The sequence below is a fragment of the Hylaeus anthracinus genome, unplaced genomic scaffold (assembly GCF_026225885.1).
Source record: "Hylaeus anthracinus isolate JK02 unplaced genomic scaffold, UHH_iyHylAnth1.0_haploid 2, whole genome shotgun sequence".
NCBI lineage: Eukaryota > Metazoa > Arthropoda > Insecta > Hymenoptera > Colletidae > Hylaeus > Hylaeus anthracinus.
In genome coordinates this window covers 1,857,784-1,885,679 of record NW_026534838.1, presented here as the reverse complement: position 1 = coordinate 1,885,679, position 27,896 = coordinate 1,857,784, and the positions used below count along the sequence as shown (strand labels likewise).

Below are 27,896 nucleotides of genomic sequence, written 5' to 3'. Positions count from 1 at the left end.
CACTTCTCGTAGGTCGGTAGGCGCATAGGCGCGTATTCTGTTAGCTCGGACTCCGGGCTAAGTTCGCCAGCGATGCTTGGTAGTACGGTCACAGACAGGGCTGCCCGTAGTAGAGGCAGCGCGATACAAGCTTTGAGCGTGTTGGTGTCAGCGGGCCTCTTACGCTGCGCTCAGTCACGCTGCGAGCTCAGTGACTTCGCGTCCGCCGGTTCGATCGGTTCTTCCTCGGAACCTGAAGACCGCCTCTGCGCGTTCCGTGCATCGCGAAAGTACTCCGAGCGACCATCGCCTCGCTGCCTGGACTCCCGACATCGAATCGTCCAGGAAGGAAAAGAACATTTTCTGATGAAAAGCGGCGTCAACGGAGCGGAGCTGATCGGGTACAATGTTCCACGTGCTTCGCGGGCTGCCGCAGTTTCCTTGAGATTTGAATCGTCCACGCTCGCTTCTTTCAGACGTTAACCTCCTCGGCCCCAGGTGTCCAGAGAACGTCCAACATTCCCTCGGGGCTACCAGAATGCGGACCTAACCCAGACCTAACCCAGCTACCCAGGAGTCTGAAGACTTCTCGGATACCGAGCGATAAAACCGAGATACGTCCTCTGGGCTACGCGAGGAGCTACATTAAATCATAAACGCCGCGGGATTCGAGCTGCGGGGCACCTCTTTCACGTGGAGAGGAAGAACAGTTGGCTGGACCAGTAAATCGGGGTATCGACCATTCGTCTTTCCGCAGAAATCTTCGATAATCCGAGTATCCAGGTGATCTCGTCGATAATCGCGACACTGGTCCCGTCAGCTGATTGGGAGGATGACGCAGCGGTCGTTCCTTCCCCGAATCGTCGCGCAAGAAGAAACGATGATCATTCGGTGTGAACAGTGCGACGTCGAGAGTGGACAGTTAGCGAAGGACACCAAGGCGTTCAAGAAAAGAATCTTCGCGGTGCTGACTAGAGGGATTCGTAATAGGCATTGAACGAGCGCTCGTTTCGCAAGGACCCTTGATCTCGCTGCGTGCTGTTGCCTGCGGTAACAGTCAGTGTACAGTGAATGAATCCTGGGGTCGCGCCAGACGATTGCACGATCCTTTCGATCGCGATTGATCCTGAGAGCCTTGTCTCGCCGCTAGTCGTGATTGTTCGTACTCTGCGACGCCGAGTGGAAAGTGACCGGACCCCCTCAGTGACATAATCGAGGAAAGTGTCGAGGCGTTGCTAATTGTCGGCTGGTTGTTTCGTCGTGATGGGGACGTCGAGATCAGAACGTCGAGATTTGCTCCAGTGAGATCGAACGAGTGCCGGTAGAAAAAGTTCTGAAGGTCTGCAAGTGGTCTAGAAGTGATCTGGAAGTGGTCTGGAGGTCTCAGGTGGTCTAGAGGTATCCGTAGTGGGGCTGCGAATCTCTAGCGAAATCGTCCTTCACTTTGTCCAGGTTCAACGATGCGCGATAGTGTCGCAAGAAAGGTCTCTCATCCGATCTGGCTGAAGAACGCGTGATAAGAGTGCTCAGAACAATGTCGTCGCACGGTGAGTTCTCGACGATGTCCAGCGAAGAGGTGCCCTCGCTGCCGAAATCCCTCCCCAGTTCCAGGGAGGCGACGGCCGAGGGTAGTTCCAGCTCCAGCGGCGGCTACATGCCCCTTCGCGAGTTCTTGGATCGGTTCTCCTTGCCCAGGGTCGTTAGGCTCGAGGGCACCAGTGGCAGACCGGTGTTGCTCTACAAGCAGCAACAGAAATCGCTTCGAGTTACTGCGACCTTGTGGATACATCGATACAGACACGACGTCAAGGTGGGCCCGGAAATAGTCATCCCCGAGGGGTATCCTGGTAAGTGTCCCGTGGAAAGTCCTTCGTTGTTCGGTCCTGCATGTGGAGGTTTTGTCATTTTTAATGTCTTAAAGGCGATGCGCGGTCAAGATCACATACACATCATACAAAGTCACATAGAGATCACACAAGATCATACAAGGTCACATGGAGATCACATAAGGTCACATACACATCACACAAGGTCACAGAGACATGTTACAAGGTCGCAAATGCTTGATACGACGACCTTGAGACTAAATTTTCTATCAGAGTTTTATTATGAACACTTGAACTGTTGACCTCTAGCTCTTCCACCAGATATATTTTACTTAAAAATTATTGTCGCAAATACTTGGTACAGGGACATTGAGAGTAAACCTTTTCTATCACAATTCTATTGTGAACACTTGAACTCTACTTTACCTCTAGCTCTTCCACCAGATATATTTTAAAAATAATCGTATAGCCGTGCTTAAAGACTTAAATAATAAAGATTGAAAAAGGGAAGAGAACTAACAATATTTAAGGAACGATATAGTAAAACGTCACGTTATTTGAGAGAGACTACTGGAAAAAAGCTAAGCAGAGTAGTGGTTAACGGGTTTTACGTCTTGGGTCACCAAACCTGTCTTAATAAAAGCATTTATTACTCTGCAGGGATAAAATCTCTTTAAGATTTGTACCCATAAAAGAATCCAGTAAAACAAAACCTGGAAACCTGAAGCAGTAGCCATAAAACAACCGTTTCGATTACGAGACGTCTTCGACGAAACCGAGCACTTTTCTTATAAATAGTTTAGCACGACGTAAGAACCACTCATCCACGAAGTATCGTAATATTGCGTAATATCTTCTTGGGAAGAATATATTTTATTCGAAATGAATCCATAGCAGTAGTAATCCTATCTAATCGACTTGCACTTTCATTCAATATTCGATCATTCGATAAAAAAAATCGAGCTAAGAATTTATATAACTTCCGTCTTTCTATGACTTTGCACTTGTATCATGATTAAATGAAATTAACTGTTCTTATAATTTCTAAATTGACTGTTTCTGAAGTGTGTGTTTGACTTCTTTCGTTCTAATAAAATTCTTCGCCACAAAAATGCCTCTCGAAATATCGAATATTCAGTTCACCCAACTCGCAATTTGTCACATCTCGCGATAAGACTTATTATATTACGGATTAGTTGTAGGTTATATCAAACCACAAGAATCTTTACTGATGAATATGCGCCATTTATTTGATCTATCGCGACATACGCATTTACGTCAAACGCTTACATTGATCAAGACGTGTTAGTACAAAATCAGACGCCATTACAGATTAGTGCGATATTTGAAAACTGCTTTGGATGCACGCGAATCGTGCTCGTCCCATGTCGAACTCCTACTGTCGCCACGAGATAGGAAATCCGAGCGAGCAAAAGAAAACGAAAGAATCTTCTTTTACGATAGAGAGAAAACTCTCTACAATGTTGGCGCAACGATGCTACATAGTGACTCCCCAGGCTGCCATCTACTGAAAAAAATATGAAGCACTTTCTGTTCCTTTTTCGCAGAGATGGGCAAAACCCTAGGGTTCGAATAAATCTGAAGTTTGCTTATGTGTTTGTCTCGTTTCCTTCCTTGGAAAATATTCAAAAGACGAAACGAAACAAACATATCAGCAAACTTCAGATTTATTCGAACCCTAGGGTTTTGCCCATCTCTAGTCCCACATGCAATATGTATAAAACTTATTTCTTTAATTTCCTCACATATTCTTTCATAGTTATATCTTTTATTTCTCGTAGACATTGTAATTTCTTTTCCCTTTAATTAATATATAGGATTTGACAAGAAGTCGAAGCACGTGGTGTGACAATTTATTGATCCAACCACGTTTTCCTAACCTCAAAAATTAGCTTTAGAACTTCCCCAATTTTGTAATCGCACGACGTAATCGGAACCATGTGAAACCTGTCCGATTCGACAAAAAGAAGTAGGGAGCGAGGGTTACTTATAATTGACAGTGAACCATAATCGGCGACAACCAGCGGTTAGCTTTTAATGGGCCTGGTATCCGGTAGAGATTTTCAGAAAAACGTAAATTATGCCTGGCAAAGCAAACGGGAACGGTTGTGATAACCAGCTTAGATCACTGAAACAGGTTATACAGTGGACTCCGCGAAAGAGTCGACGCCGCGGCTTCGTGGTGGACGCTAATGCTCCTCGGCGACAAACTCTGTTGCGCTATCGGGGCCCGTTCCTCTCCTTTTGAATCGTAAACCACTTTGTGGAACAATAAGTTGCGAAACTGGCCCCTGGCCGACCTCTTCCGCGGGATATCTTCGCGCGAACCCTTTATATTGGTTTACTGACATCTGAAACGGAAATTACGAGGCGATAAAACCGGGGTAATGCGGACCTATTAGTTCGAATGGGCGAAGAGTCAAGCAGAGAAAGTTTAAGAGCTGGACGAGGTTGTCGGTCAGAGCAGCTGCTCCGAAACGACGTCAATGATTTCTGAAAAAAAAGCTACAATGGCTGCAAGTATGCATTTTTCACTGGGTGGTTCAAGGAACTTGTAGGGTTGAAGGAATAAACATGATCTCCTGAGTAGAATAGTGTGATATAAATAATAATAATTATATATAACTATTGTCTATTCTACTGTTATTAATATAATATTCTGTGTGTATATCTTTTAATTATATTTACCATGTGTTTATTGTATTAATTTTATATCATTGATGTATAAAATCTGCAATCTGGGTTTGCACTCAAGAATTTCAACATTAAACAGGTTTCAAAATTTCTTTCATCAACTCACAAGGATATGAAGAATTAGAGAAAATCACTCTGAGTAGAACAGTGTGATATAAATAACAAATTAGGAATGAAGCTATTATGTTTCCCAATGTGCATGCATCCTACAGTATTATAGCTTTAGTTTATGAGATTGGTACTCTTGCCACGTTTTGTGCATTCTAGGTCCTTGCAGACTATTGCATTCCGCAACTGAGTCAATTTGAAATCCTTTATTGTCTTAATTTCAGTGTATTGTGTTACTATTTCTGTTTGAACCTTGCTTGGACATTCTATTAGCCTCTTATCTTCATTGCCAAATTCCTAGTTGCATTACTTCAGAAACATCCTAAACAACTAATTAAATCAGACCTCAAATCCTCAATCCTCAATGTCATTAAATAGTTGAAAGTAAATGTTTCAAAGTTGAGTGTAATCAATAAGTTTAATAATATTTTAATTCCTCAGCTAAATCAGTACCAACTTAAAATCTTTTATTACCCTAGTTTCAGTGTATTCCATTGATATTTTTTCTTGAACCTTTCCTTATCATTACTTCCCAAAGCCTTCAAAACATTAATCACTATTCTTTTAACCCTACTAACAGTAATTTATAAATTGAAAAATTAGTAAAATCCACTCATCGTTTCTCAATTGAATGTAAATCTTTCAAAGTCGTGTGGGCATGGTGGTTAGCCAGCCTCTCGCTCGAGTTGCGTCAGAGCAACGTCATTCAGATCAACGTAGAAACCTGTTGATTCGATCGACCATGATGAAAGGAGGTTGCAGCGTTCGCGTCATGCGTAAAAAATCCAGTTGCGAATTTTGTTTTCGCGTGCGTTACGTGGATATATCGGTGATTCATCGAGGAAAAGCGTTACGTTGCTTGCAACACTTTTACTATTGGCGTCGGTCAATCGGCCCACATCGCCCGTTTACGCGAACCCGCCATGAATGAATCATTGTTTTCAGATACTGGAATGATGGTAGGCACTTGGTGGGGGCCGCACTGACCTTTCCAATCTTGAATATAAATTGACTCGCCGGATAAATGTGCGGCGTGAGTGGCACTTCGTAGGAAGCTTTCGAAATTGGGGAAAACATCAGGAAATCTTTGTTTGCAGCGTGGAAATTTCTAGCAGAGTCCACACTGACCTTTCAAATTACAATTGAGTATTATGTACAATTATAATCAGTTGGTAACTGTTGTAATTAATGATAGGTTTATTAACATACGAGACTATAGGTGCTAAGAGGTACCAATTGTGATACACGTGTTTAGTTCCTTTTTCCTATGACTTACAGTTCTGTCTTTACTGTACTTACTTACCCTTTCTGTTCCTTGCTGATGCAACATTGTAACTTTGTAACACACGTTCTTTAATAAACATTTATTTCCTAATTAAATCAACACATTATTAATACATCCAAGTTGTATTCTTATAATTACACAGTCTTTTTATCAGTAACAATTGTTTACAGTTAATCACGTAATCAATTTTATAATCTTAATATAAATAATCCTAGACTCACACTACGCTACTCTGTGAGACGTAGGTACCACACAATTCCAAAACAATGAAAATATAATTTACTTTCGAACGTGCATAATGAGAAGAGATGCTTCTCCGTATCGTTTCAACGCACACGCACCAACTCGAGCGTTGTAAATTATTTGGACGTAAGATCGTTATCGCCGCCAATAAGGATGATCATTCCGTAAAACCTACAGCACGAGACAAGTTGGCCTGCTCCAATTTATTGTAGCGAATAGCGCAACGCGCGCGTCTAAGCGAGCTTTACGGCACGCTCGTAAATATGCGATCCGTACTGGCCGACGCAGGTTATATCGAACACAGGCACTAACAGTAAATTGACTAAGGAAACATTATTTAACGCCTACGAATTCGCTATAAGTGCCGCGCTATTCAAGATGAGCCACGAATTATAAAAATCGGGACGCGTGCCCACGTGACATCGGATCCACTCGGTCTTGATCGCTCGACCTCTTCGCCATTGTTGCTGGAAGAGACCTAAAAGAAAAGGAACAGTATCAGAAGAATTGTTTCTTACGTCGAGAAAGCATAATTAACACGTTTAGTACAGGAATATTGAAAATTTCTACTGTGATTACATTTTGTTTACAAATCATTGGAAAGTACATAATGAAACACTTATATGTGGTATTTATTTTTATAACTCCATCTAATTTCAAGAATTACATTTAAATTCATTTTCTTTGACATTTTGTTTTTGTTAAAGACTACATAATGAAACACTTATATGTGTATATTTATTTCTGTAACTGAATTTGTCAGTTTCAACATCATCTAGATAAGAGCTCTCATTAGTAATAATCAATACCACTTCAAATATTCATTAAATTTTAGCAAAATTCCATTTTAATATATATCGTATGTATTTGAAATCTAAAATGCCGTACGGGAATGGTTGCTAGTCAGGATAACGATTACGACGAATGTTTATTACTACGATAGAATCTGAAATGTGGTGTTACAACTGCGAAGTGACGTGGCTCGTAAAATAATTAAAACTCAATAAACAAGTTACTTTATCATCCAGGCAGACTCTTTACGGAAACTAGTGTCAACGTTCCCAAGACATAAAAGTTGAGACTCATTTAGGAAAATAAAAAGAAATATAATTCATTCTATATATTTTAGCAGATATTCCACGATTTGATCCACGTATTTTCGTTCGAACCTATTCGCGAGCATTATGACGTCCCCCATAGTGCCGCAAAGATTCATCAAAGTCGTGCGTTCCGTGGCCTACAAAAGGAAGACAAGTTAGCGAAAAAAGGAAGGCCGCGAAGCGCATACAATCCAGAACAAAGTGTACACCAGAAGCATGCTTCTACCCGCCATGAATCATTGTAATCAACTTACGACTGGGGGGCAAAAAGCTCCGCACATTTTTGCTCCAATGGCCGACGTTTTCCAGAAGACGCGTAGCGAACCACTGAAACAAAATAAAGACGTTCATGTCGCGCGCAAAAAAATAGAAAAAAGATGTAAAGATGTACGTCTTCGATGTATTCTGAAGGAAAGCGGACGGAACTCCGCGAATGAAAGCGTCCCGGGGCACCGCGCCGGAGCCTCGACTTATGAAATTGTAATGGCGCACGGTCGATCGGCAAGGACGTCGATTTTAATTTCACCGGAGGAGCAGCTGTCTACCTGGCGACTCGAGGTCTACGGAAAGACCGCTGATTACTGTTCGAATCGGTAGTAAAGGAGGAGGGAGAACGGAATCTTTGTCGAGGGAACTTGAACCTTCAACCGGGATAAAATTACTGAGGAAGATTCAACCGTGCATCCGATTCCAGGGACTGATAGCGACGATGGACGATATCGCACAAATCACCGGCTCACTTAACTACTATTCGTGCAAACCCTCGGCTACGACTACGGGCTCCAGTTTACAGTAATTTATTAGGCGTGTAAACCTCCAGCTCTCGCCGGGGTCGACGGCCCCGTCCCTCTCATCAGGAGACCTTCGGCTCGTTGCATTTTTTTCCCTCCGCCGCGACGCTGTTGAAATGCGTTCGACGAAGAATGCCAAGTTTTGTGGAACTCGTACTTGGGGAGTTATCGACTATCCCGCGAGCGCGGGCAAGAAACTCGTCGACCGTTTGTTTTCTAACAGTTTTCAACTGTAGCAACTGAATAACGAACTGTCGTTTCCGATTGGTCGCCATTGGAGCCAAAACCCGGAAACAGAGTAAAGGAAAGAGAATAAGAGCGGATTTGGAGCACCGTTCGTTGCAGAAATTGTACAGAGAATCAGATTGTTTTAGCGTAGTTTCAAATTATAATATTATTACGTCGAAAGCTTTGATACGGTTAACCCTTCGCAGTCACCCGGGGTCAAAATGACCCCAAACGCAACTTTGAGCTAGAATTGATATGAGTTATTAATTTTATGGAAGTATATTAAAATTGGTTAGAGTTATGATTTTTTTTACGCATTGCCTTCTTGCTGATTTTTGTTCACCATTTTAGAAATTTGATAAAAAATTTTTGCCATGATATTCTCATTCCGAAAGGTTTAAACTAATATCCTGAATTTTGATGAGTCGTTTGGAACGATACTGGCAACGCGGTAATTGTTTAAACATGGGTGGGGTCATTGGGACCCCCTGGATTAATCTAGAATTGAAATTTCATTTTTCAATTAGCAACAGCTAAATACATGGTTTCGATTCATTGTAAATTCAATCTGCAAGTCATTTTCTCTACATTTTTTGTTTGAAACTTATTCGATCGAGTATGATAAATAAACTTAATATTAAAAACTTGGTATTGGAATGAAGATATAAATATGAAATATACCGATTTAAACACCTTTAAATTTTGGCACCAGAATGGCCACTTCCGCTTTTTACCTTAATGGCGCCGATTGTCCGATCATAACCTAGAAGATCACTACGTCTAAATATCTAGACCTAGCATCAGTTTCGAGTAGCTAAATAAAATAATTCTAAACCTCATCAAGGCACATCATTAAATTGTAGTAGCCTATAATGCCTGGATCACAAAAATGGAAGTTTTAATATCAGAAATCCAACGGTTATATGTATGTAAAGTTGAGCACTTAGGGCGCATTTGACTGGTCAATCCGATGCCATATTGGTTTTCATCCAATATGGCAGGTCCGTTGATCGATTAGGCAGAGAATGACATTAAAATGGTAAAACATGTTACGAAAATACTGTCTGAGTATGTTTGGAGTCTAATTGGCCAAAAATGCTCAACTTTAGATACGAATAACTTTTAAACCGTTGGATTCCTAACCTTAGATTTATGAATTCCAGGCATCAAAAACTACTAAATGGTTTTAACAAAGTCAATAAATTTGGATGCCCAAAGTAAAGTTCAAAAAATTCTGTTCTGTTTATAGCGATAGTTTCTCTACAGTACAGATAAAACAAAATGGACAATATGTTATAAAGTGATATATATGGTATAGAGTTCCTTGTTTAAAAAAGATTGCTGTTCATTTGTGCGTTAAAATCCAAACGAACTTCTTGGCCAGATAATATTTTATCGTAGAGATCGTTATTGAAATCGTGAACAAATATTCCTAATTGAATTTCTCCGTGATATAACGCAGAAATTTAATTTCAATTTTTGCTTATTCCGAACGAAATAATTCGTCCCTGAAGAGATTAAGATAATGAACGTATGAAAAGTTACAGAGACGGATAGTTCCTGTCATGTTGGTTATACATTGCGTCGACATCCCGCCTCCTCTTATTCTCTTACATTTCGCTTTTCTCTTGCATTCTAGTCATACGAATCAATCATACCTTCCTGTATCTCGCTGCAGCGTTCACTGTTGCGTTTAAGATTCCGTTGCTATTTTCCCATCAGCCCCTTGCCACATCTTAAAAACGTCATTTACTATGTAATAGTAATCCTTTACCCAACAACGATAAATAACAAACGTAATTATCAGTTTCTTCTTCATCTCATACTTTCATTTTTAGTGAATCGTAAAATCTATAAAGCGGAGTGCAATATCGATAACATAGTGCAATTTTTTGCCAAGGCTTGGTAAGATAGAGCCCTAACTAATTAAAAAATTACCAACAGTGTAGTACACATTACCAACAAAACAATCTGTTTTATAGGTAAAGTATGCGAAGCATACTGAGACTCGGTAATGTAGAATCCTGACTAATTAAAAAGTTACCAACAGTGTATTCCACATTACCAACAAAACGATCTGTTTTGTAGATCAAGTATGCGAAGTTGCCGAGACTCGGTAACGTAGAACCCTAATTAATTAATGAATTACCAACAGCGTATTCCACATTACCAACGAAACCATCTGTTTTATAGATCAGGTATGGGAAGTATGCCGAGACTCGATAATGTAGAACCTTGACTAATTAAAAAAGTTACCAACAGTGTATTCCACATTACCTACAATACGATCTGTTTTACAGATCAACTATGCGAAGTATGCCGAGACTCGGTAACGTAGAACCCTAATTAATTAATGAATTACCAACAGCGTATTCCACATTACCAACGAAACGATCTGTTTTATGAATCGAGTATCTCGCTTTACAAAGAATTCTATCGACCCCTGTGTCCACGATTTATTCACACCATGTAGATCACATAGGCGCACTAAAGACTTCCCGATACAAAGATGATGCACTGTAATTATGGAGAGTAAGTAGCCGTTGAACAACAAATTTCATGCTTCCAACGATCGTGGCCTTAGAGCAAGGGATCACGAAGATCGTTTCAACTGATGACCACGTGAATTGAAAACTCCTCGAGGAAACTTGGCCAGACAAACTACACCCGACGTATCGTTATTTGCTCGTGGACATGCTAGACACTCGACACACCGCAGGAATATTTCGCCAGACGAGCCCACGGCGATGACTGCTCACCCTTGGTTTTTAAATAACGGTCATTACGTTCTGGGCATGCCCATCCACGGACGCCGCCGAGCGGCAGAATGGACGACAATAAAGGAGCTGGTCCGGTTTCGATCTGTCCAGCTGCGGTGGACTGTCTAATTTTCGCAAACCGATAGAGTCTATGGAACTAACCTCCAAACCATTACGAAACACTGCCACTAACCCGTGGTTTTCGTGTTTTTATTTTTTCTTGTCGCCATTTTATGATGATTAACGCAGCCATAACGTGTTGCGCTCCCATACTACCATTCCCTGTTTGAACTATTGTTCTTGTAGGGGTTGCTTGGTTTCAGAGAACTATAATGCCACAAAATAATGCAACAAAATTTTATGTATTAACACTGAACCTATCCCGGACCAGTCAAATGCATTCTTGTGCGACAAAATCGCACGTAGCTGAGCCGCGGCAAGAGTGGGGGCAGGCTGACGTTGCTGTGTAGGTTCTATTCGCGCTAACTTTTCAAGATGCTTTTGTCGATTAGATTTAATGCAGTTCATCAATCGATTGAATAAGGATAAAGTGTCTTTCTTTCTTCCCTTCTTTCCTTCTTCTATCCTTATTCTATCGCTTGGCATCTTGAGAAGTTAGCGCGAATAGAACCTACTCGGCCACGTGAGCCTGCTCCCACTCCTGCCAAGTCTCGCTACGAGCGATTTTGTCGCTGCACGACTGTCAATTAGGACATAGGGTTAATTATACACAATGTCTCTGATAACCGATAACAGTATCGAAAACGGTTTGCAACATAATCATCCTGAAATATCAAATTGAATGCCTTGGAAGTTGTCTGCAGAAAAAAAATGTAGAGTTAAGCTTGCTTGCACATACGCAGTTGGCACCAGACTAATCTAACCGCAGACAAGCGTCGCTCAAACAAGCAAAAAGTGTTTCGTAAAGTATCGTCGAAAACCGGAATACGGTAGCGCTAAAAACCTACACGAAGCCGGCATGAAAGCATTCGCTGCGGGTGTAGGCAGAGAGACGTTTAAAAGACCCGTACCCCAAAGGGAAGATAACATCTGGAGTTGCGGGGGCCATTGTCCGTTTCATTGAAAAGGGAGGGCTCCTTTCACGAGGCGGAGAAAAATCTGAATCAGAATTAATTCCTGAAGAGCGTTACAATGTGACGTGGGTCTCCCGAGCGCACCTGGATCAAGCGAACATCTGGTTCCACGAGGGGTAAACAACCTTAAGCACAGTTCCTCCCGTGATCCACGAGACCATTTACAGTTTCTAGACGGAACAATCGCGCGACACGGCTTTATTCGCCGCCTGTGCCCTGAATGTTGAGCCCGGACACGTGGTACGGCTGACGTGAATGCATTTCGTAACGCATCTGTGCACGCGCACGCGCGGACCGCGAGCGCGTTGTTTCCGATTACTAGAAATTGGGCCGCGATAGACTCACCGAGTCGATGGAATTTACCACCATTTTTATTTTTATAAAAAGAAAGAGCAAGAAAGACGATTCGATTGCAAAACATTTCGACATATCTGAAAATGGGAAAGAACTCAAACTTTATTTAATTATTCCTTTATGAGGGAAGATGGATGAAATGTTCATCGATCTCTCTTTGTGTAGAATTCGACACTCTCTAAGATTTGTTTGAAACATTTCTCTACATATTTGCAAGTAACTAACGTACACCAGGAAAAGCAAAGTCTCCGAGAGGTCGTTACCAAGCCCCGACTTCAAAGCGGAGGAACGAAATTAATTAATATCCGAGTAATCAACAAACACGCTGGGTAATTTAAGAGTTTTCCAACAATGTAGATTGAAACGCGTTCCGGATGTTTTCGCTGCGGTTAAAAAAATGTGCGTAGAGTACATTGTGAGCTCTGACAATGACTTTGACGTAGCGCGGCCTGGCACTTTCTCAGACAACGCATTATTATTTGAATAATGAATCAAAACGCCATGTAACTTGGTAATTAATAGAGTAATTTCGCAATGGCGCATCTTAATTAAACGAGGAGGAAGCTGACCCACGAAACTGTTATCGGGACTCGCGCATTTTCCCCGCGTTTAACGCGACTTTTCCAGCAATTTTTCCAACGGATACGACAATCTCTTCGATCGCTATCTGAACCCGCCGAACAAGTCACGTTAACTATGTCGGATACGCGCGTGGAAATGGAAAGTGGAGGAAGCCCTCTTGTGTAATTCTTTGTTGATTACAAGGAGTACGCGATTGCAAAGTTTCTTTTCCGGAATACACGCTCCCTGGAGTATCCTGCGTACAGTGTACAAGCTGGTATACGAGGAATCGCATTTAATTTACCTTGGAATTAGGATTTTTCGAATTTATACAACTCCGTACGAGATTGGTAGATATACACTGCTATTTACAGCTAATGATTTTCATAGAATTATACCTAATAAAATTGAATTTTGTAAGTATATAATAATAATTGGAATAATTCTACGTGAAACTATCGCCAACGAATTGGCAATGTTCTCGCGATGGAAATGAGTCCAAACACCCTGTATAACGCGTCATTTATCGTTTATCCATCTAGAATCCTACTTTCAGTTTTAAAAAATGTATGTTTATCAATTTTCTACTTAAACAGTGATGTGTAGTGTTAGATGTAGGATAATATAATGATGTCACTCAGATTATTTTGTATCTTAATCATTAATGCATGTGCCACTTGGTCTTAGACACAAAATTAAACATTTTCAATCCTTTCTATGATGCTTTTTAAATTGGATACACACTTTAATAAGGGCGTATCTGGGAGTTCCTGCATTAGACGCAATTGAATACCGACTCGTTTCCTGCATCTGGAACATTCTAGAGTACGCAATAATAATTTATCAAATTCCGAAATCAGCCGTTTGTTATGAACAATACGCAGTAAATCAGCATAACGTATGATCCAGTTGAATACTTATTCTCCGCGAATAATATAATCGTTAGTATGTGCATTAGTTGGTCCCTGAAATGGAGGAGGAGTGGTTCTCAATCAAGATCATTCTTCACACACGCCTTACTCGTGAAAAATGTAAAAAATGAAGTCCCTAGTATTTTTCGCCTATAACATTACACCAAAAATATGTAAATAATTAATCAGTGCCCAAAATACTGAAACTATGACTATCCAACAAATACTCGAACTTCCAAGCACACAAGAAGAAGACGAAGGGTAGTCAGAACCAACAGGTCTACTTCGAATCGCTATGAAGCCCCTACCTCATCAAACCCAGAGATGGGGAAAACCCTAGTCTTCGAACAAATCTAAAGTTTGTCTCGTTTCCTCTTTTGAACATTTATCAAAGAAAGAAACGAGACAAACACATCGGCAAACTTCAGGTTTATTCGAAGCCTAAAGTTTTGCCCATCTCTGCTCTCATGAAAAATGTAAAAAATTAAATCCCTAGTATTTTTCGCCTACAACATTACTCCAAAAATATTCAAATAATCAATCAGTGCCCAAAGTAACAGTGAAATATTCGAACACTAAAACTATCCTATCTAACACTAAGACTATCCTACAAATATTCAAGCTTCCAAACGCACAAGAAGAAGAAGAAGGATCACCAGTGCCCACAGGTCTACTCCGACTCTCCCTAAAGCCCCTACCTCACCTACGTGTCGCAGCTCGAAACTCCAAAAAGGATTCCGTTGTCCAAATGCGTTCTCCGTGTTCGCGCAGTCGTATCAAAAACAAATTCTGCCGCGACCGCAGCCAGAGCGGGTATGGTGTGGGATGGGCAGCCGGAGCTCGAGCGAAGATTTAGGTCTCCCCGCGGCTAGGATCGTCTGTGGGAGCCCGTGAGCATTCCAGGACGAACGATCGGCGCGCGCGAGCGCTAAGAGGCAGGATTCGAGACGCAGCGTGCGTGCATTCGCATCGGGGCGGCATTCTTAAATCAATTAGCGACAACCAAAAGAACCAGCCGACCTTCGGTCAGCCAACCACTCGGCTACCGTGTCCCCGTTGCCTCGGCTCGCTGGTATTACCGCCGCGGGGCGCGCGCCTCCTATCGTCTCGAACTTTGGAACGCTTTTTGCAACCGAACCGAAACACGCCGCCGTGTATTTCCTTCCTACTAAATGGCTACATCCTTTGTCCTTCTACGGAAGACCACCAACCGCGAACACGGTGGAACGCGAGGGCCCGGTTTATTTAAAATCTCTAGACCAACGTTTTTCCACGGGACACCGAACGCCACGGTCCACGGCAATCCCGAATAAGGGGACGCTGGGGGGACATGGGATGGGGATCGGTTTCGGGAACAACATTCATTTCGGTTTCGAACTTCGGAGATCCAAGACTATCGGTCGAACGTTTGCTTAAATTGTCGTGGATGACAAGTTTGTGTTCGTGAACACCGGGGAACATTAATCCTCGGTCTGGGTGAATCCGATGCGGAATCATCTAGTGGTTCCCAACTTGGAAGATCGTTTTAGGTTAGGAAGGGTATAGATTGCGCCATCTAGATCACGGGATAACTATTAGACATCAGAGATGAGCAAACTCTAGTGTTTGTCTCGTTTCCTTCTTTAGAAAATTTTCAAAATAGGAAAAGAGATAGACAGATCGGCAAACTTCAGATTTATTCGAACCCTAGGGTTTTGCCCATCACTGTTAGATATGCACAGTAACGCTCTCGCGATATGTAAATGAATGTTGTTCCCTTATAGGCAGGGAGAAATAGTATCAGGTTATAAAGAGTTTATAATTACTTTAATATAAATGACTGACAAAAAATACGATTGCTCGGAGCAACGTACCCAATAGATCCAATAGTGTTGGAGAAATAATTTCAGAGGTTGGTGTTGCTTCTATTAGCAAAGGTGGCAACACTGAAACAAAAGAATGTGTGCGAGTGTGAATGTATCCGGGGCAGCCCCTGTATGAATGTTGGAACGAAGGAACGTGTATTGTTGGTTAAGAGTAAAAACTGTAAAACGTGGTTTGAGAACCTATTTCATATCAAAGAACATCGAGCATAGTAATTGCAGACACCGAGTGCAATTTCAGTGTATCAAATTAATTACAAGCAGAATATATTTTTCTTTATATTATTTTCAACGAAACCTAAGTAACTGCGCACGTTTTATCTTCATTTCCTCGCTAAAGCTCAACAAATAGAATAAAATTCAAAAAGCGAAAACAACTTTCTTAAAAGAACAAGAACTAATAGATACTATCTTAATAATTCTAGTGTCGCGCAGCACACCAGCGCACTCTAGTGTGTTAAATCATAGACTCAGTCAACGGTCAGTAGATGTCACTGCTTTTTTCAACAAGGTGCAATATGATTGTGGCTAAATCAACATACATTTTTGAGCACGTAAACATCAAAGCAGTGATTCTCAACTCTTTCAGTTAAGAAGATATTTCTAACTGAACCGAAGGACAGCAGCTGGCAGAGAATGGTATCAAACGTGACACAGAACAACGCAGATCGGCGCGCAACGCTTAGAACGTCGTTATTTTATTTTCCACGTCCGATCGCCGCACGGTTACCATAATTGCCCGCGCATCTGGGGAGTGCATTACTCTCGGAGGAGTTCGTAAATTAGCAGGAATAACAGAACAGCGTATTACGCGCGTTACTTATGATACGCAAAACGAAATGGAAAATGCGAAACGCGCCGAGCGTAAAATTGGCGTTTGCCAGTAAATCATGTGTAAGTATATACGCCTATCGTGGCAACGTTACCAACGCGATGCTTATAACCGAAGACGTAGCATGGAAGCCCGTTACAAATGACATAACGGCAACTTCGATCTTGTGCCAGCCGGAGAAAACGAGGCAAAACACGAGTAATAGTGCAAACCGCGGTAATACCTGGAAGTGGATTGATATTTCTTTTCTTTGGCGGATCGTTGTGGTCGGCGATTGGATCGGTGATGGGGACAAATCGAAGGTGGAACGAAATTGGTCGATCGAACAGTCTCGAGGAGGATTGGGACTGGTCGAACACTTGACTGGCATCTGAGTGCTGCAAATAGAATCCATATAGGTTAATAATTAGGTACATATTGAGGAATGCCAGGCCAAAGGAAAGAGTTAAGAAAGGTTAAAGAAAACTATTAAAAAATGGAAATGGAGCTGTTATGTGTAATCGCAAGTTACGGACTGAACAAAGCATGCATCCAACTTAAGGCGACGCATCGGAGCAGAGAGTGAGGGTAGTTTCAACATATATTGGTATTGGTTAAAGTCGGTAAGGCGAAGAATCAATTCTATTGAACAGTATATTCAAATTTAAAACCTACTTTTCATAAAACTAACGAACTCGATGCCCTATAATTTGAATGCACCTGGCACTGTGTAAAAAAATCAGGTTGTCAGTCCTCAGTCTGTGGCAACGCAAGGTACAATGCCGTTCTCCTTTCTCTATAAGCAATTAATAAGTAATACATTATTAATTTCGCCAAAGACTAGCGAAAGAAAACCATACGTGTTATATTTCCAAGATCAGAACGATCCCATTGTCTCCGGGAATAAATTAAACAGAAAGGCAACAACCAGTCGCATTCCTGTCGACCAATTACAGCCAGAAGAAAACCATACGGTTTCCGGCGTGTTTCATTGGAAATCGCGCGGCGTTCGCTAACCAGAGATGGGAAAAGTTTTATTCGAATAGTAGATGACGAATGGAAATACCGTGGGCCAGTGGTTCTCAAACAAACAACAGAAAAAGAAAAAGAACCGAGAATTTCAACCATCTGTAAAGCGTTAATCGGACGTTTTTCTCCTGCGGGACGCCGACAGAGACGAAAAGACGACCTGGCAAGATTCTAAGTCCTCTTAAACTGCATAGCAATTACCCGAATCGCGACAGTAACTCGTGGCTGGCTATAATAACAACGCGAGGTAATTTTATATGCATAACGCGTATCGGTTAGCGGCCGATACGAGGCCACACACCGCATTCGCCGACGCGTTTAACTATAATTTAAAAGCATCTCGTTATATTTCTTCTCACGTTTCTCGTTACTCCGTCGCACACAGGCCTCCAGACGGGGGACCCCCATAGTCCTCGCGTTCGCGTACCCAACGAGCGCGCATGCGCAAGAGGGTGTAATATAATTCAGCGCCCTCCTCCCCGTCCCCGGTTGCGTTTCGTTCGAACGATATATACCGCGCGAATTACTTGCGCATAATATACTGCGAAACAAAGCCCGTTAACGTCACGAAACGGTAAGCTGCATGGTATTTTGTTTAGTGTCCCGTAACTTATGCTGTCCACGGACGACTTTGTAAAAGGCAGGGTAATTGAGTACTCGCGCCGGATGACGGGCTGATACGAGCGTGGTTCTTTTTATGCGCGCCGAACCCCGAACGTAAATCTGTTTCGTTCGGGGCGATATCTGAAAATGTTCGAGCTGATTTATACTCCGGATCATCCGGTGTACAGGACGTTTCATTGTCGGTGGGGGGACTGGTAAATGGATTCAACGCGCCGAGAAAAAGAGTCGAAACAGTGCGAGCGTATGACTCGTTCGACCTTGTCTTTGAGTTACGACTCTTGTTCTTTTTTCTTTCTTTTTTTTTTGTGAATCATCATTTTGTACTCGCGTACGAGGTGCGGCTATAAATTAACGAGACCGGCGCAGTAATGATAGCGCATTTTTTAAAGAAATTTACGTTTTAACTTGCATCCCATTTAAGGTGCAACTGGTGACACTGATTCATGGCATGGCCAATGGCACACTTCGTACCTCTTCTTCTACACGGTACGCCCCTAGGTAGCGCGACGCTACAACGCTTGTGGAGAGAGCTTAGGTGTCTACCGCAAGAAATAGAGAGCCACGAATTATCGATTTTGAAAGATTACACCTTATTCTCTATCCGACACGTTCAGACGCGTTCCTTTTGAACACCAGAGAAGCAATCTCTTTTGTCCGTTACAAAAAAGGAGAGGGGACGCCACTTAAAATTAAACTTACCAACTAAGTAACAAAAACTTACTAGCTAACTAACCTATAGTGCTGCGGTCCAATATAGGGACCTTTCCGCCACACGCTTGATGGGGTTCCTGGAACGGTGCGACGTAGGTGCACGGAATTAGGCCATCGATTGCATGACAAAGAACGTGAAATCATTCGAGGAATATGAATGATATTAACGTGAATAACCAACGTGATGAGTCACACGGATTTCTATGGAATGTCAATGTTGCGTTAAGAGTTTGGAGTGGTTCAAGGTGCAATTAAATTATTATGTATTGATTGAACGATATTAAATTTATTATTGAACGTTACTTCTTTAGTATAATCTATACACAAGTATCTACACACAAGTATCGTGTAACAAATACGCTACCAGATGTTATAGCTTGTGATATTACTTAATCTTGTAACATCTTCTTCACACTCAAAATTACTCGTAATTCATCCAGCAACTAAGGCATGATCGTTACATCCCATTAGCATAATCTTCATAAATCTCGAATGAAGCTTTTATCGCACACTTCTTATTTTTCCCCTCTTCCCTTGTGCATCGTACCTAACGAATGCAAATAAACATTTTCATTGCGAACACTTTAAAAGTTCCTGCCCCTCGAACGTCAAACATCAACCGGAATCAATATTCTTTGTATAATACCAGCGAATGATTCAACAATGCTGAAACTTAAATGTCACTTCCTTTATTATAAATTTTCTTAGCGTACCAGCAACGACCATAAACCCTCGTTGCAGTGTCTGAATATCATTATTCCCCAAGTAATTGAGAAGTGAAATTTGCATTCAATCGTAGAAAGCATTATTCCTGTACGCCTAATGCTCCCGCGAGGAGCATTCCATTTAAAGATTATAACCGGAAGCATGAACTCTTACGACACGTGACGTGAACTTTGTTCAAACGTAATGTTAGTATCAAATCGTCCCGTCATGTAGGTGGCGCTTGCGGCGCCAGGGCTTCACCGCCCCCTGTTTATATATCTTTACATAACCTTTAATATATATGTTGTAATCACATTAATATTCTGTATTCAGAGGTGAAGGCAATATGGCGTCGTACTAACCTATCAAAGTACGCCAAAGATACACATCTTCATGTACCCATATCTTTTAAACCGTTGGTTCCCCAAACTTTTAACTTGCATTTTCGGACTTTTCAGGTTAAAAACTACAGGATTTGATAAGTTTTAACAAAAAAAAAAAAAAATAGTCCAAGTACCAAACCATACACATAAACTACCACGCTTCTACAAACCGAGCTCGCTTTCGTCCAAAAAGACTTTTCCTTTTCTTTCGACAACCTCAATCGCAGCCCTCGCAGTTTGTGCCTGTAATTCTTGAATCGCTCTATATACGTAAGCTCTGAAAAGCTGAGTTTCCATTTCCTCTGGTTTCAGGATGGTTTTCTGTGATATCTGGCACCAATACAACGGGTGGCGCGCGCGTCTACAGAAGAGTGGATTCCCTAGTGCGAGCAGGAGTCCCCGCGTTCCTATTGGCGGCGCCACTGAGGGCGTACATTTTGACGCACTCGAAAATGGGTAAGTGACAATATCGCGAAGACGAATGGCGGACTTAGAACCGAACGTCGTTGCGACATACGCACGGCTATGCAGGGGCCTCGTTAGCCGAGCGATCTGTGAATTAACTTCTTGCACCATCGGCCTTTCTACCGGTCGACTCCGTGTCCCTCTGGGGCCTTAATTAAGAGCACGGGTCAGCCGGTGAAAAAATCCGATCGAGATTGACGAGAGAAAGAAAGAGAGAGGGAATACGAAAGGGGAGAAGCAGAAGACAATAAGAGAGTGTAGAAAAGGGTAAGAGGAGATAAGTACGACGCGAGGCAGCAAAATGGGAGGCTGTAGAATACATCAAAACGAGCGGAAAATGGTGACATTCAATGGAATATGAGTTATTAAGAATGTATTTCATAAAAAAAAAAAAAAAAAAAAAAAAAATAGAAGAAGAAAGAGCAATGGATAACTAAATATAACAATGAGTAGTAATAAAGAACAAAGTATGACAAAAGTATAACAAAAATGAAGGAAAAGTATCTGAAGACAAGAACGTTGAAAATGAGACTATAGCGGAAACAAAAAAATAAAGTAGGCAAGAGAGCAAGAGAAGGCACATGAAGTAGTGAGTAAAAGGAAAGAATAATAAATAATGACCAAGAGCAACGTTCTTGACCCAAATGCATATATAAACACAGCGTGTATACTCTAGCCCCGATAAAAAGAGAAATATTATGAGAAACACGCAAATTATATGTTTGTAGCGGAAGCAGAATGTTAAATGTGGTAAATGGATTGTACAGCGGCGAAAATTCATTATGCGGTGATAAAATGACGTAAAAAAATCGGTATTTAAGTTTCAATTTCTGTTTTGAAACTGGAACTATTAACACTAATTGGAATATAGCAGCCTACTTCTACGGAATATATATCACCAGATATAAATCTAATGAGAAATCATACAACGTAGGCAGGGATCATTAACTATGTAGATCGAATCAATATTTCTTGATATTTGTAAGGAAACCACGTGATTAGTTACAGTGGCGCCATCTATGAATAATTTTTATTTGTATATGGCGCCATCTATGAGTAATTTTTATTTCGACTATATGTCGATAAAAAAGAAAACAAATTTTGTTTCCACCTTCGCTATATTTATCTCTTTCAATCCTCGAATTAATTTGTTCGTTGTATTAGAATGTCTGTTACCTGTTCGCAGAAAATGGCAATCTACGAGCTCACTACACGAAGACTACGATAAGGGCTGGGGAGATTCTACGATTGATAGCCGTCTTCCAGGACACGAGGAAGTGCAGTACGGTATCCTTTGGGATTTCCGGTAGCTCATCCGAAAAGGATCAGTACGCGCAATGCTTGGATCCCCATGGTCGCGAGGTGTTTGCGCCATTGTCAGCGAGAGGCGAATTTTACGCCATTTGTCAGAACGGAAGCATCGACACCGAAAGCGACGAAGTGCTGTACAAGGTTCATCATCTTGCGAAAAGACAGTTACCTCTAAGGGTGAGTATTTTTTTTCTTACCTTGTTTTCTTACTTCTGTAATAAATACGCATCGTTAATACCCAATATTATGCAAACAATTAGTTATTCGAGTAGTATTAAAGTGGTAAAATATTAAAATACTATCCGATTCGACAAGCATTTTATTTCATTCAAATTGTATTTGCCGAATATTTGAATCACAGGAACGTTGAAATATTCCAATGCAGAGACCTCGAGAAGCAATCTTACCGTAATTGGGACTCATCGACGTTGGCTTATCACGTAAATATTTTAATATCCTCGCTTTTCAGGTTCGTTTAATAGCTGGTCCGCTTCCTGTACCCTTGCCAAGAGAATACGGTGGTTTGATGCAACTGGAAAGTTCAACACGTGGACCAATCGTTTTAGGGTGCATCGTACCGGAAAGGCCAGTTCACAATCCGGAAATGCTGGAGCTCGTGGTGACCGGAAGTGGCGCCCCAAGAGTGAGAAGAGCGCGATTAGGTTACCCATCGGAAGTTAGGTTGCTGGCATCGCCAAAAATGCAACGATTATTATCTGCCTGCAGGTAAATCTCGTAATTCCACTATTTATATGTATATACACATAATTATCACGTTTAACGTTTTTATTCAAACGACGTTTCCGCTATGGAACGTGTCGCCCTCTTCGGATAAACATAAAGTTAGAAATTATATGCGCGTATAATACAAATCAGAATAGAATCAAAAATCACTTTTGTAATAAATAACGATTAACACTATCGTTACTCGAAATAAAATTAAGTGGACTGGAAACTAATATCGTTTCTTTTACATTAAATTCAAACAAATTTTTTATAAATTTCTATTTTTTGCCATCTAGCCTTTTGCCATCTAGCGTGCAAATTGTCAGTGCCAGATCGATCAAAATCAATGAACTGATGAATGATAAACAAACATTTAAAATTACAAAAACGACATTATTTTCCGGTTCACCTAATAATTCACAACATATTCACTAAAGTACACTTTTGTAACATTATATTCCTACATATCTGGTATTAGAGTACTAAACTATTTCTATACTCTATTTGTAGTTATTCGAACGCACGCTTCCAGGTATAAACCGTTTAAGAGCCGATAAATCAAAGGAATATCGATTTCATGCATACGTGCGCGCAATCGATAGAACAGAAAGCACGTTACACGCCGATGTACGATAATATACCGTACTCTGTCCCGTATTACCGTGATATTCGAAAGATGCAAAACATTTGAAAATATACAATCTACGTGGCTTAACCTGTTCTTCCACTTCAGCCGAGCCGTCGGGGATCGTGCAACGGAACCGAGAGTGGCGCCTTTGAAGCTCCACCCAGTCGGGGAAAATCTCAAGGAGATGCATTTGAAGAAGATCAAACCGAAAACGGAAACGAAACCCATCCTGCAAAGCTTGAAGGACGGATTGGAGCAATTGAAGAAGACCACTGTCAGGGAGAAGAGTCAGACCAGGCAAAACTCTCGGAACGGATTTCTGGAACGGATCTCAAAGTTCACTCAGGGTGGTCGTAGTAGGAATCCGGCGAAGAAATCGGCGTCGTTTACGTTCGCCGTGAAACCGGAAATCGCGATAAGGTGTCAGGAACGTTACTCCAGTCTTGAGCCAGATACTACCTCTCATCCGAGTCATTCCAATTCCTCCAAGCAACCTGTACAAAGATCGGTCTCTACGAGCGTTTTGGAGATGCCGACGAACATCGAGCTGCAACCGAATTATTCTCGTGTCAGAGATAGTCTAACGCCAGTGCCATCCCTCCCTAAACTAACCAGGACCAAAGCTGACGACATTTACGCGGAGATTTGCGAGACCGCGGTTGCGCAGAAGTGTCCCGGAAGCCACGTGATGGCCAGGATCAAAATCGTCGTGAAAGGGCGCGATTCGCCCATGGAACTTTCGGGAAAGATCGGCAACGATCGATACGCGAACTCGATAGTAACGAACGAGCGGATCGATTCGATAATCAGTACGGAAGATGAGGTTATCTATAATACGATATTTTAAGTATGAAGAACTTTATAATTATAAGCGGGGATGGGCGAAATCTACTTAAAAACTGCTGCTTCCCGGTCGAATACGTAAAAATAGAAGTTAGGTGAGTAATTCACTTTGTACATTTCGTCAAAATTTGTATACGATTTTTAAAGTATACAAGTTCGAGAAAAACGTTCGTCAACCATTTGAACGTGCCCATCAGTGCCCATCCCTGATTATAAAGTTAACCGGCTGTGTTTCATGATTGAAAATCTGTTTTTATTGGCGCGCAGTTAGGAATTGAATCTGTATTATATTATATAAAGAACACTATAAAATTACATTTAATATTGTAGAAACCATAATAATTGCATGTACATACCTCTGCCATACGTACTAATGATCGCAATAAAATTTAGTAGATTTTTAAGAGTGAAAGACTCGAGTTTCTTCTTCGAAATGACAGAATTGATGTAATATTTTTGGAAAGCTAAAAATGTTTTAGAAAATTCGTTCCAGCTAACTTGATAGAAAAATGATTAATGATTACACAGGAAACAGAATGTAGACAATAAAATAAATATATAAAAATTTATTTATCATGTTTATTTTCCTCTGTTGAAGAAATCCGCATTATAACCTCTTTTTAGACTTTTTAGACTTTTTAGACTTTTTTGAGGTTTTGTTTTTAAGGAAATCTTTCTTATTTATAGATGTTTTACTTTTTTCCTTCCGTTTCTTGGGAATATCTTCAATAACTTTTTTCATAACATCAACAGCTTTCTGGTTTTCTTCGCTTAACCCAAATTCGATATTAACGTCAGGATATTTTCCTGAAAACCCTTTTGGGAATAGTGGTTTTGATATAAGAGACTCCAACTGACGCTTTTTTACTTTTAATTGATGTTTCAAATCTGCAGTTTCTTTCGTTTCTAATTCTAATTCTCTGGAATATAAAATTATTTTTATTATCAAAAAAGACAGTAGTAAATGCTGATAACCATAAGTTTGTGGAATCTCACTCTTCGTCTTCTTCTAAAACCAAATCCATATCCTCGACTGCTTTACGTAACCAACCCTTCTGCGAATTATCTCTACGACATTTTAATTCCAATTTATCAATGTCTCGAGCAATATCAACTCTTTCCTTGACCGCGATTAGCAATCTATCTACTACTGGAAATATAGGTATGTCATCAGCTGAAATTAGAATAATTGTGAATTAATATTCCCTTCTGATTTGTCAATTAGCATTATTATCGAATTCATCAACTTACTGCGATCAAGTGTTTTACACAATTTGGTATAGTTCTGTTTTTCAGATGGTTCCATCATAAGAACTGTTATTCCTTCTTTCTGTGCTCGTGCAGTCCTTCCACTTCTGTGTACATAACTCTAAGAAATAATTAGACATAAAAGACTGAAAAAGACATATACTAAAAATTATTTAAACTTATCTATGCCTACTTCACTGGTTCTGGGAACTTGATAATGTATTACATGCTCAACATTTGGAATGTCCAAACCTCTTGCAGCTACATCTGTAGCTATTAGTAGCCCATCTTCGTCTGCCTGGAATCTACAATCGTTTACTATTAACTGAGAATTTTGTTTAATAAGAAATATTTACCTTTCAAGATTCTTCAATCGTTGTCTTTGCTGCATGCTAGCGTGCAAAGGTAATGGTCTGCATTCGAGTATTCCAAAAAGAGTAGCTAAACGTTTTACACAGCCAATACTATTACAGAATACCAATGTCCTACCAGCATGTCTTTTCAGAAAATAGTAAAGATAATAATCTTTGTGATCTATTGTACACACTATTCTACATTCTGTTAAATTACTGGCAGTACCTAAGAGAAAGACATTTTCATTTTTTTTAAGTTGTTACATTAATCATATGATTATTTAATGTAACAATACACAACCTGATTCTTTAGTAATGTCAACAATTTTTGGATGTTTTATTCCTACTAATTCTACAATTTTTTGTAACTTCTGACTAGCTGTAAGCTTGGATATCTTACTCTTATGACATTTCTTTTTTTTTCTTTGCAAATACTCTGGAATGTCATGCACCATGGTTAATGTAGCAGAAAACACAAATGTCTGTCGTTTTTTTAACATATTTTTATTCATATTAATTTTTTCTAGTAGCTGTTGCAATTCTTGGAAATGTCCTTTCTCCAACATTCTATCAGTCTCATCAATAGCCAAATACCTAATATAATTTACAATATATGTACTTTATATTGCTCATTATTTATTAAATTTAGGAAAATCTGTTTCATATGAAGTGTATCATATGCTTCAACTTTAAATTCAAGCGTATAAAAAAATTGTTTAATAGAACTCACTTAATTGAATCCACCTGATTAAGATGTGGATTGCCTTGCTGTATTAATTCCCATAATCTACCAGGTGTAGCAATCACAATTTCAGGACCTTTGCTCAATATTCTTTCTTGTTTAACTGCAGCCATTCCACCTAACACTACTGCTATCTAAATAATATAAATGTTTTAGCAACCATTCTATTTCAACTTTTTGTTTTACATCGCACAATACTGACCTTAATATCAGTATATTTTGCTGCTTTAGTGAGATGATCTTTTATTTGAATAGATAATTCACGAGTTGGTGTCAAGATTAATGCATATAATGGCTTTTGTGTATAATTCTGTGGTTTATTCATTTCTATATTATTGATAACACGTACACAGCCAATATTTTCATTGGTATCATCAACATCTTCATAATCAGATTCAGATGAATTATCACTTTCTACAGTCTTGTTTTCTGAACAGATCCAACCTTTGTTTTTATTATTGATGTACGTATCTTCTACAGATTCTACATCTGATTTATTAGACTGTTTTGATTCCAAAATACCATTTATAATTGGAATTCCAAAGGCTAATGTCTTACCACTGCCTGTTTCAGCAGCACCTAATATATCTCTGCGACCTAATATTGCTGACGGTAATGTTAATGATTGTATGGTCGTAGGCGAGTGAAATTGTTGATCTTTTAATGCTTTTATTATAACAGCAGGTACACCTAACATACTCCATGCCTGAACATCAATATCATACACATTTTCATCATCAGTATTAACTTGACTTTCATTGTTAGAATCAATATCTAAATCGTCTTTTACAGATTGATTTTTTTGTGCTTTTTTACTGTTTTTTCTTTCAACATTACTTTTCTTAAGTTTCTTAACCTTTACTTTCTTTGACACTGGCTCATCTGTGTCATCTTCTTGCCATTTGTTCAATGTTTTACGTTTTGTGGGTACTTTATTTTCTTTTTTTTTCTTTTCTCCGTCGCAAATTAAAATGTTAGTCTTGTTATTCTTTTTCTCCAATTTATAATCTGTTAATTCTTCTACACCAATTAAGCCATCAACAGCACCAGAAAATACAGAACCCTCTAATGTCAGTGGCTTCCACCCACTGAAATTACTTTTCATCATTTTAGACATAGCGTTTTACAAGACTGATAATACACGTTATTATTATTTAAATATAATTAATAACTGAGAACATAACCTAATTTAGACCAACAGAAGCACGTGGAACATAGGCAGTTGTTTTCATGTGACCAACCCGGATCAATCATGATGAACATACCACAAAACTTGTCCACATTTTGTAAGTGCAACAAGAAATGTTAGGCATGTTTTGAATTCCCATTGGTAGGATGGAATTGATGGTACATATTTTTACCAATCGAAAATTGGAATATCAAGCGTTTTTCATTGAATCTGTGGTTAATATAACTAGCTTTTTGTTCCAACTATACCCAAAGATAGCAGATACATTCTCTATTTTTAATTAACACGTTGTGATTGATGCTATTGGTAGAA

The 27,896-nt window shown here is 40.2% G+C and overlaps 2 protein-coding genes and 1 long non-coding RNA gene across 3 annotated transcripts; 1 reads left to right on the top strand and 2 right to left on the bottom strand.

The window, feature by feature from the left end:
• The first annotated feature begins 200 nt into the window (after positions 1-200).
• Positions 201-24,604, top strand: LOC128892949 (uncharacterized). Its single transcript, XM_054153626.1, has 5 exons — positions 201-1,826; positions 20,392-20,535; positions 21,731-22,032; positions 22,325-22,581; positions 23,315-24,604. The coding sequence occupies exons 1-5, from the start codon at positions 1,514-1,516 to the stop codon at positions 24,054-24,056; spliced, it is 1,758 nt and encodes a 585-aa protein (XP_054009601.1). The 5' UTR covers positions 201-1,513; the 3' UTR covers positions 24,057-24,604.
• On the bottom strand, positions 6,116-19,125 carry LOC128892975 (uncharacterized). The gene is made up of 5 exons (XR_008461231.1): positions 19,014-19,125; positions 16,872-17,025; positions 15,808-15,879; positions 7,511-7,583; positions 6,116-6,634 (listed from the first exon to the last, which is right to left on the bottom strand). It is a non-coding gene; the product is annotated as an uncharacterized LOC128892975 (long non-coding RNA).
• Positions 24,603-27,650, bottom strand: LOC128892942 (ATP-dependent RNA helicase DDX24). Its single transcript, XM_054153616.1, has 8 exons — positions 26,598-27,650; positions 26,384-26,529; positions 25,955-26,247; positions 25,657-25,879; positions 25,494-25,605; positions 25,304-25,421; positions 25,049-25,226; positions 24,603-24,972 (listed from the first exon to the last, which is right to left on the bottom strand). The coding sequence occupies exons 1-8, from the start codon at positions 27,510-27,512 to the stop codon at positions 24,660-24,662; spliced, it is 2,298 nt and encodes a 765-aa protein (XP_054009591.1). The 5' UTR covers positions 27,513-27,650; the 3' UTR covers positions 24,603-24,659.
• Positions 27,651-27,896: the final 246 nt, after the last annotated feature.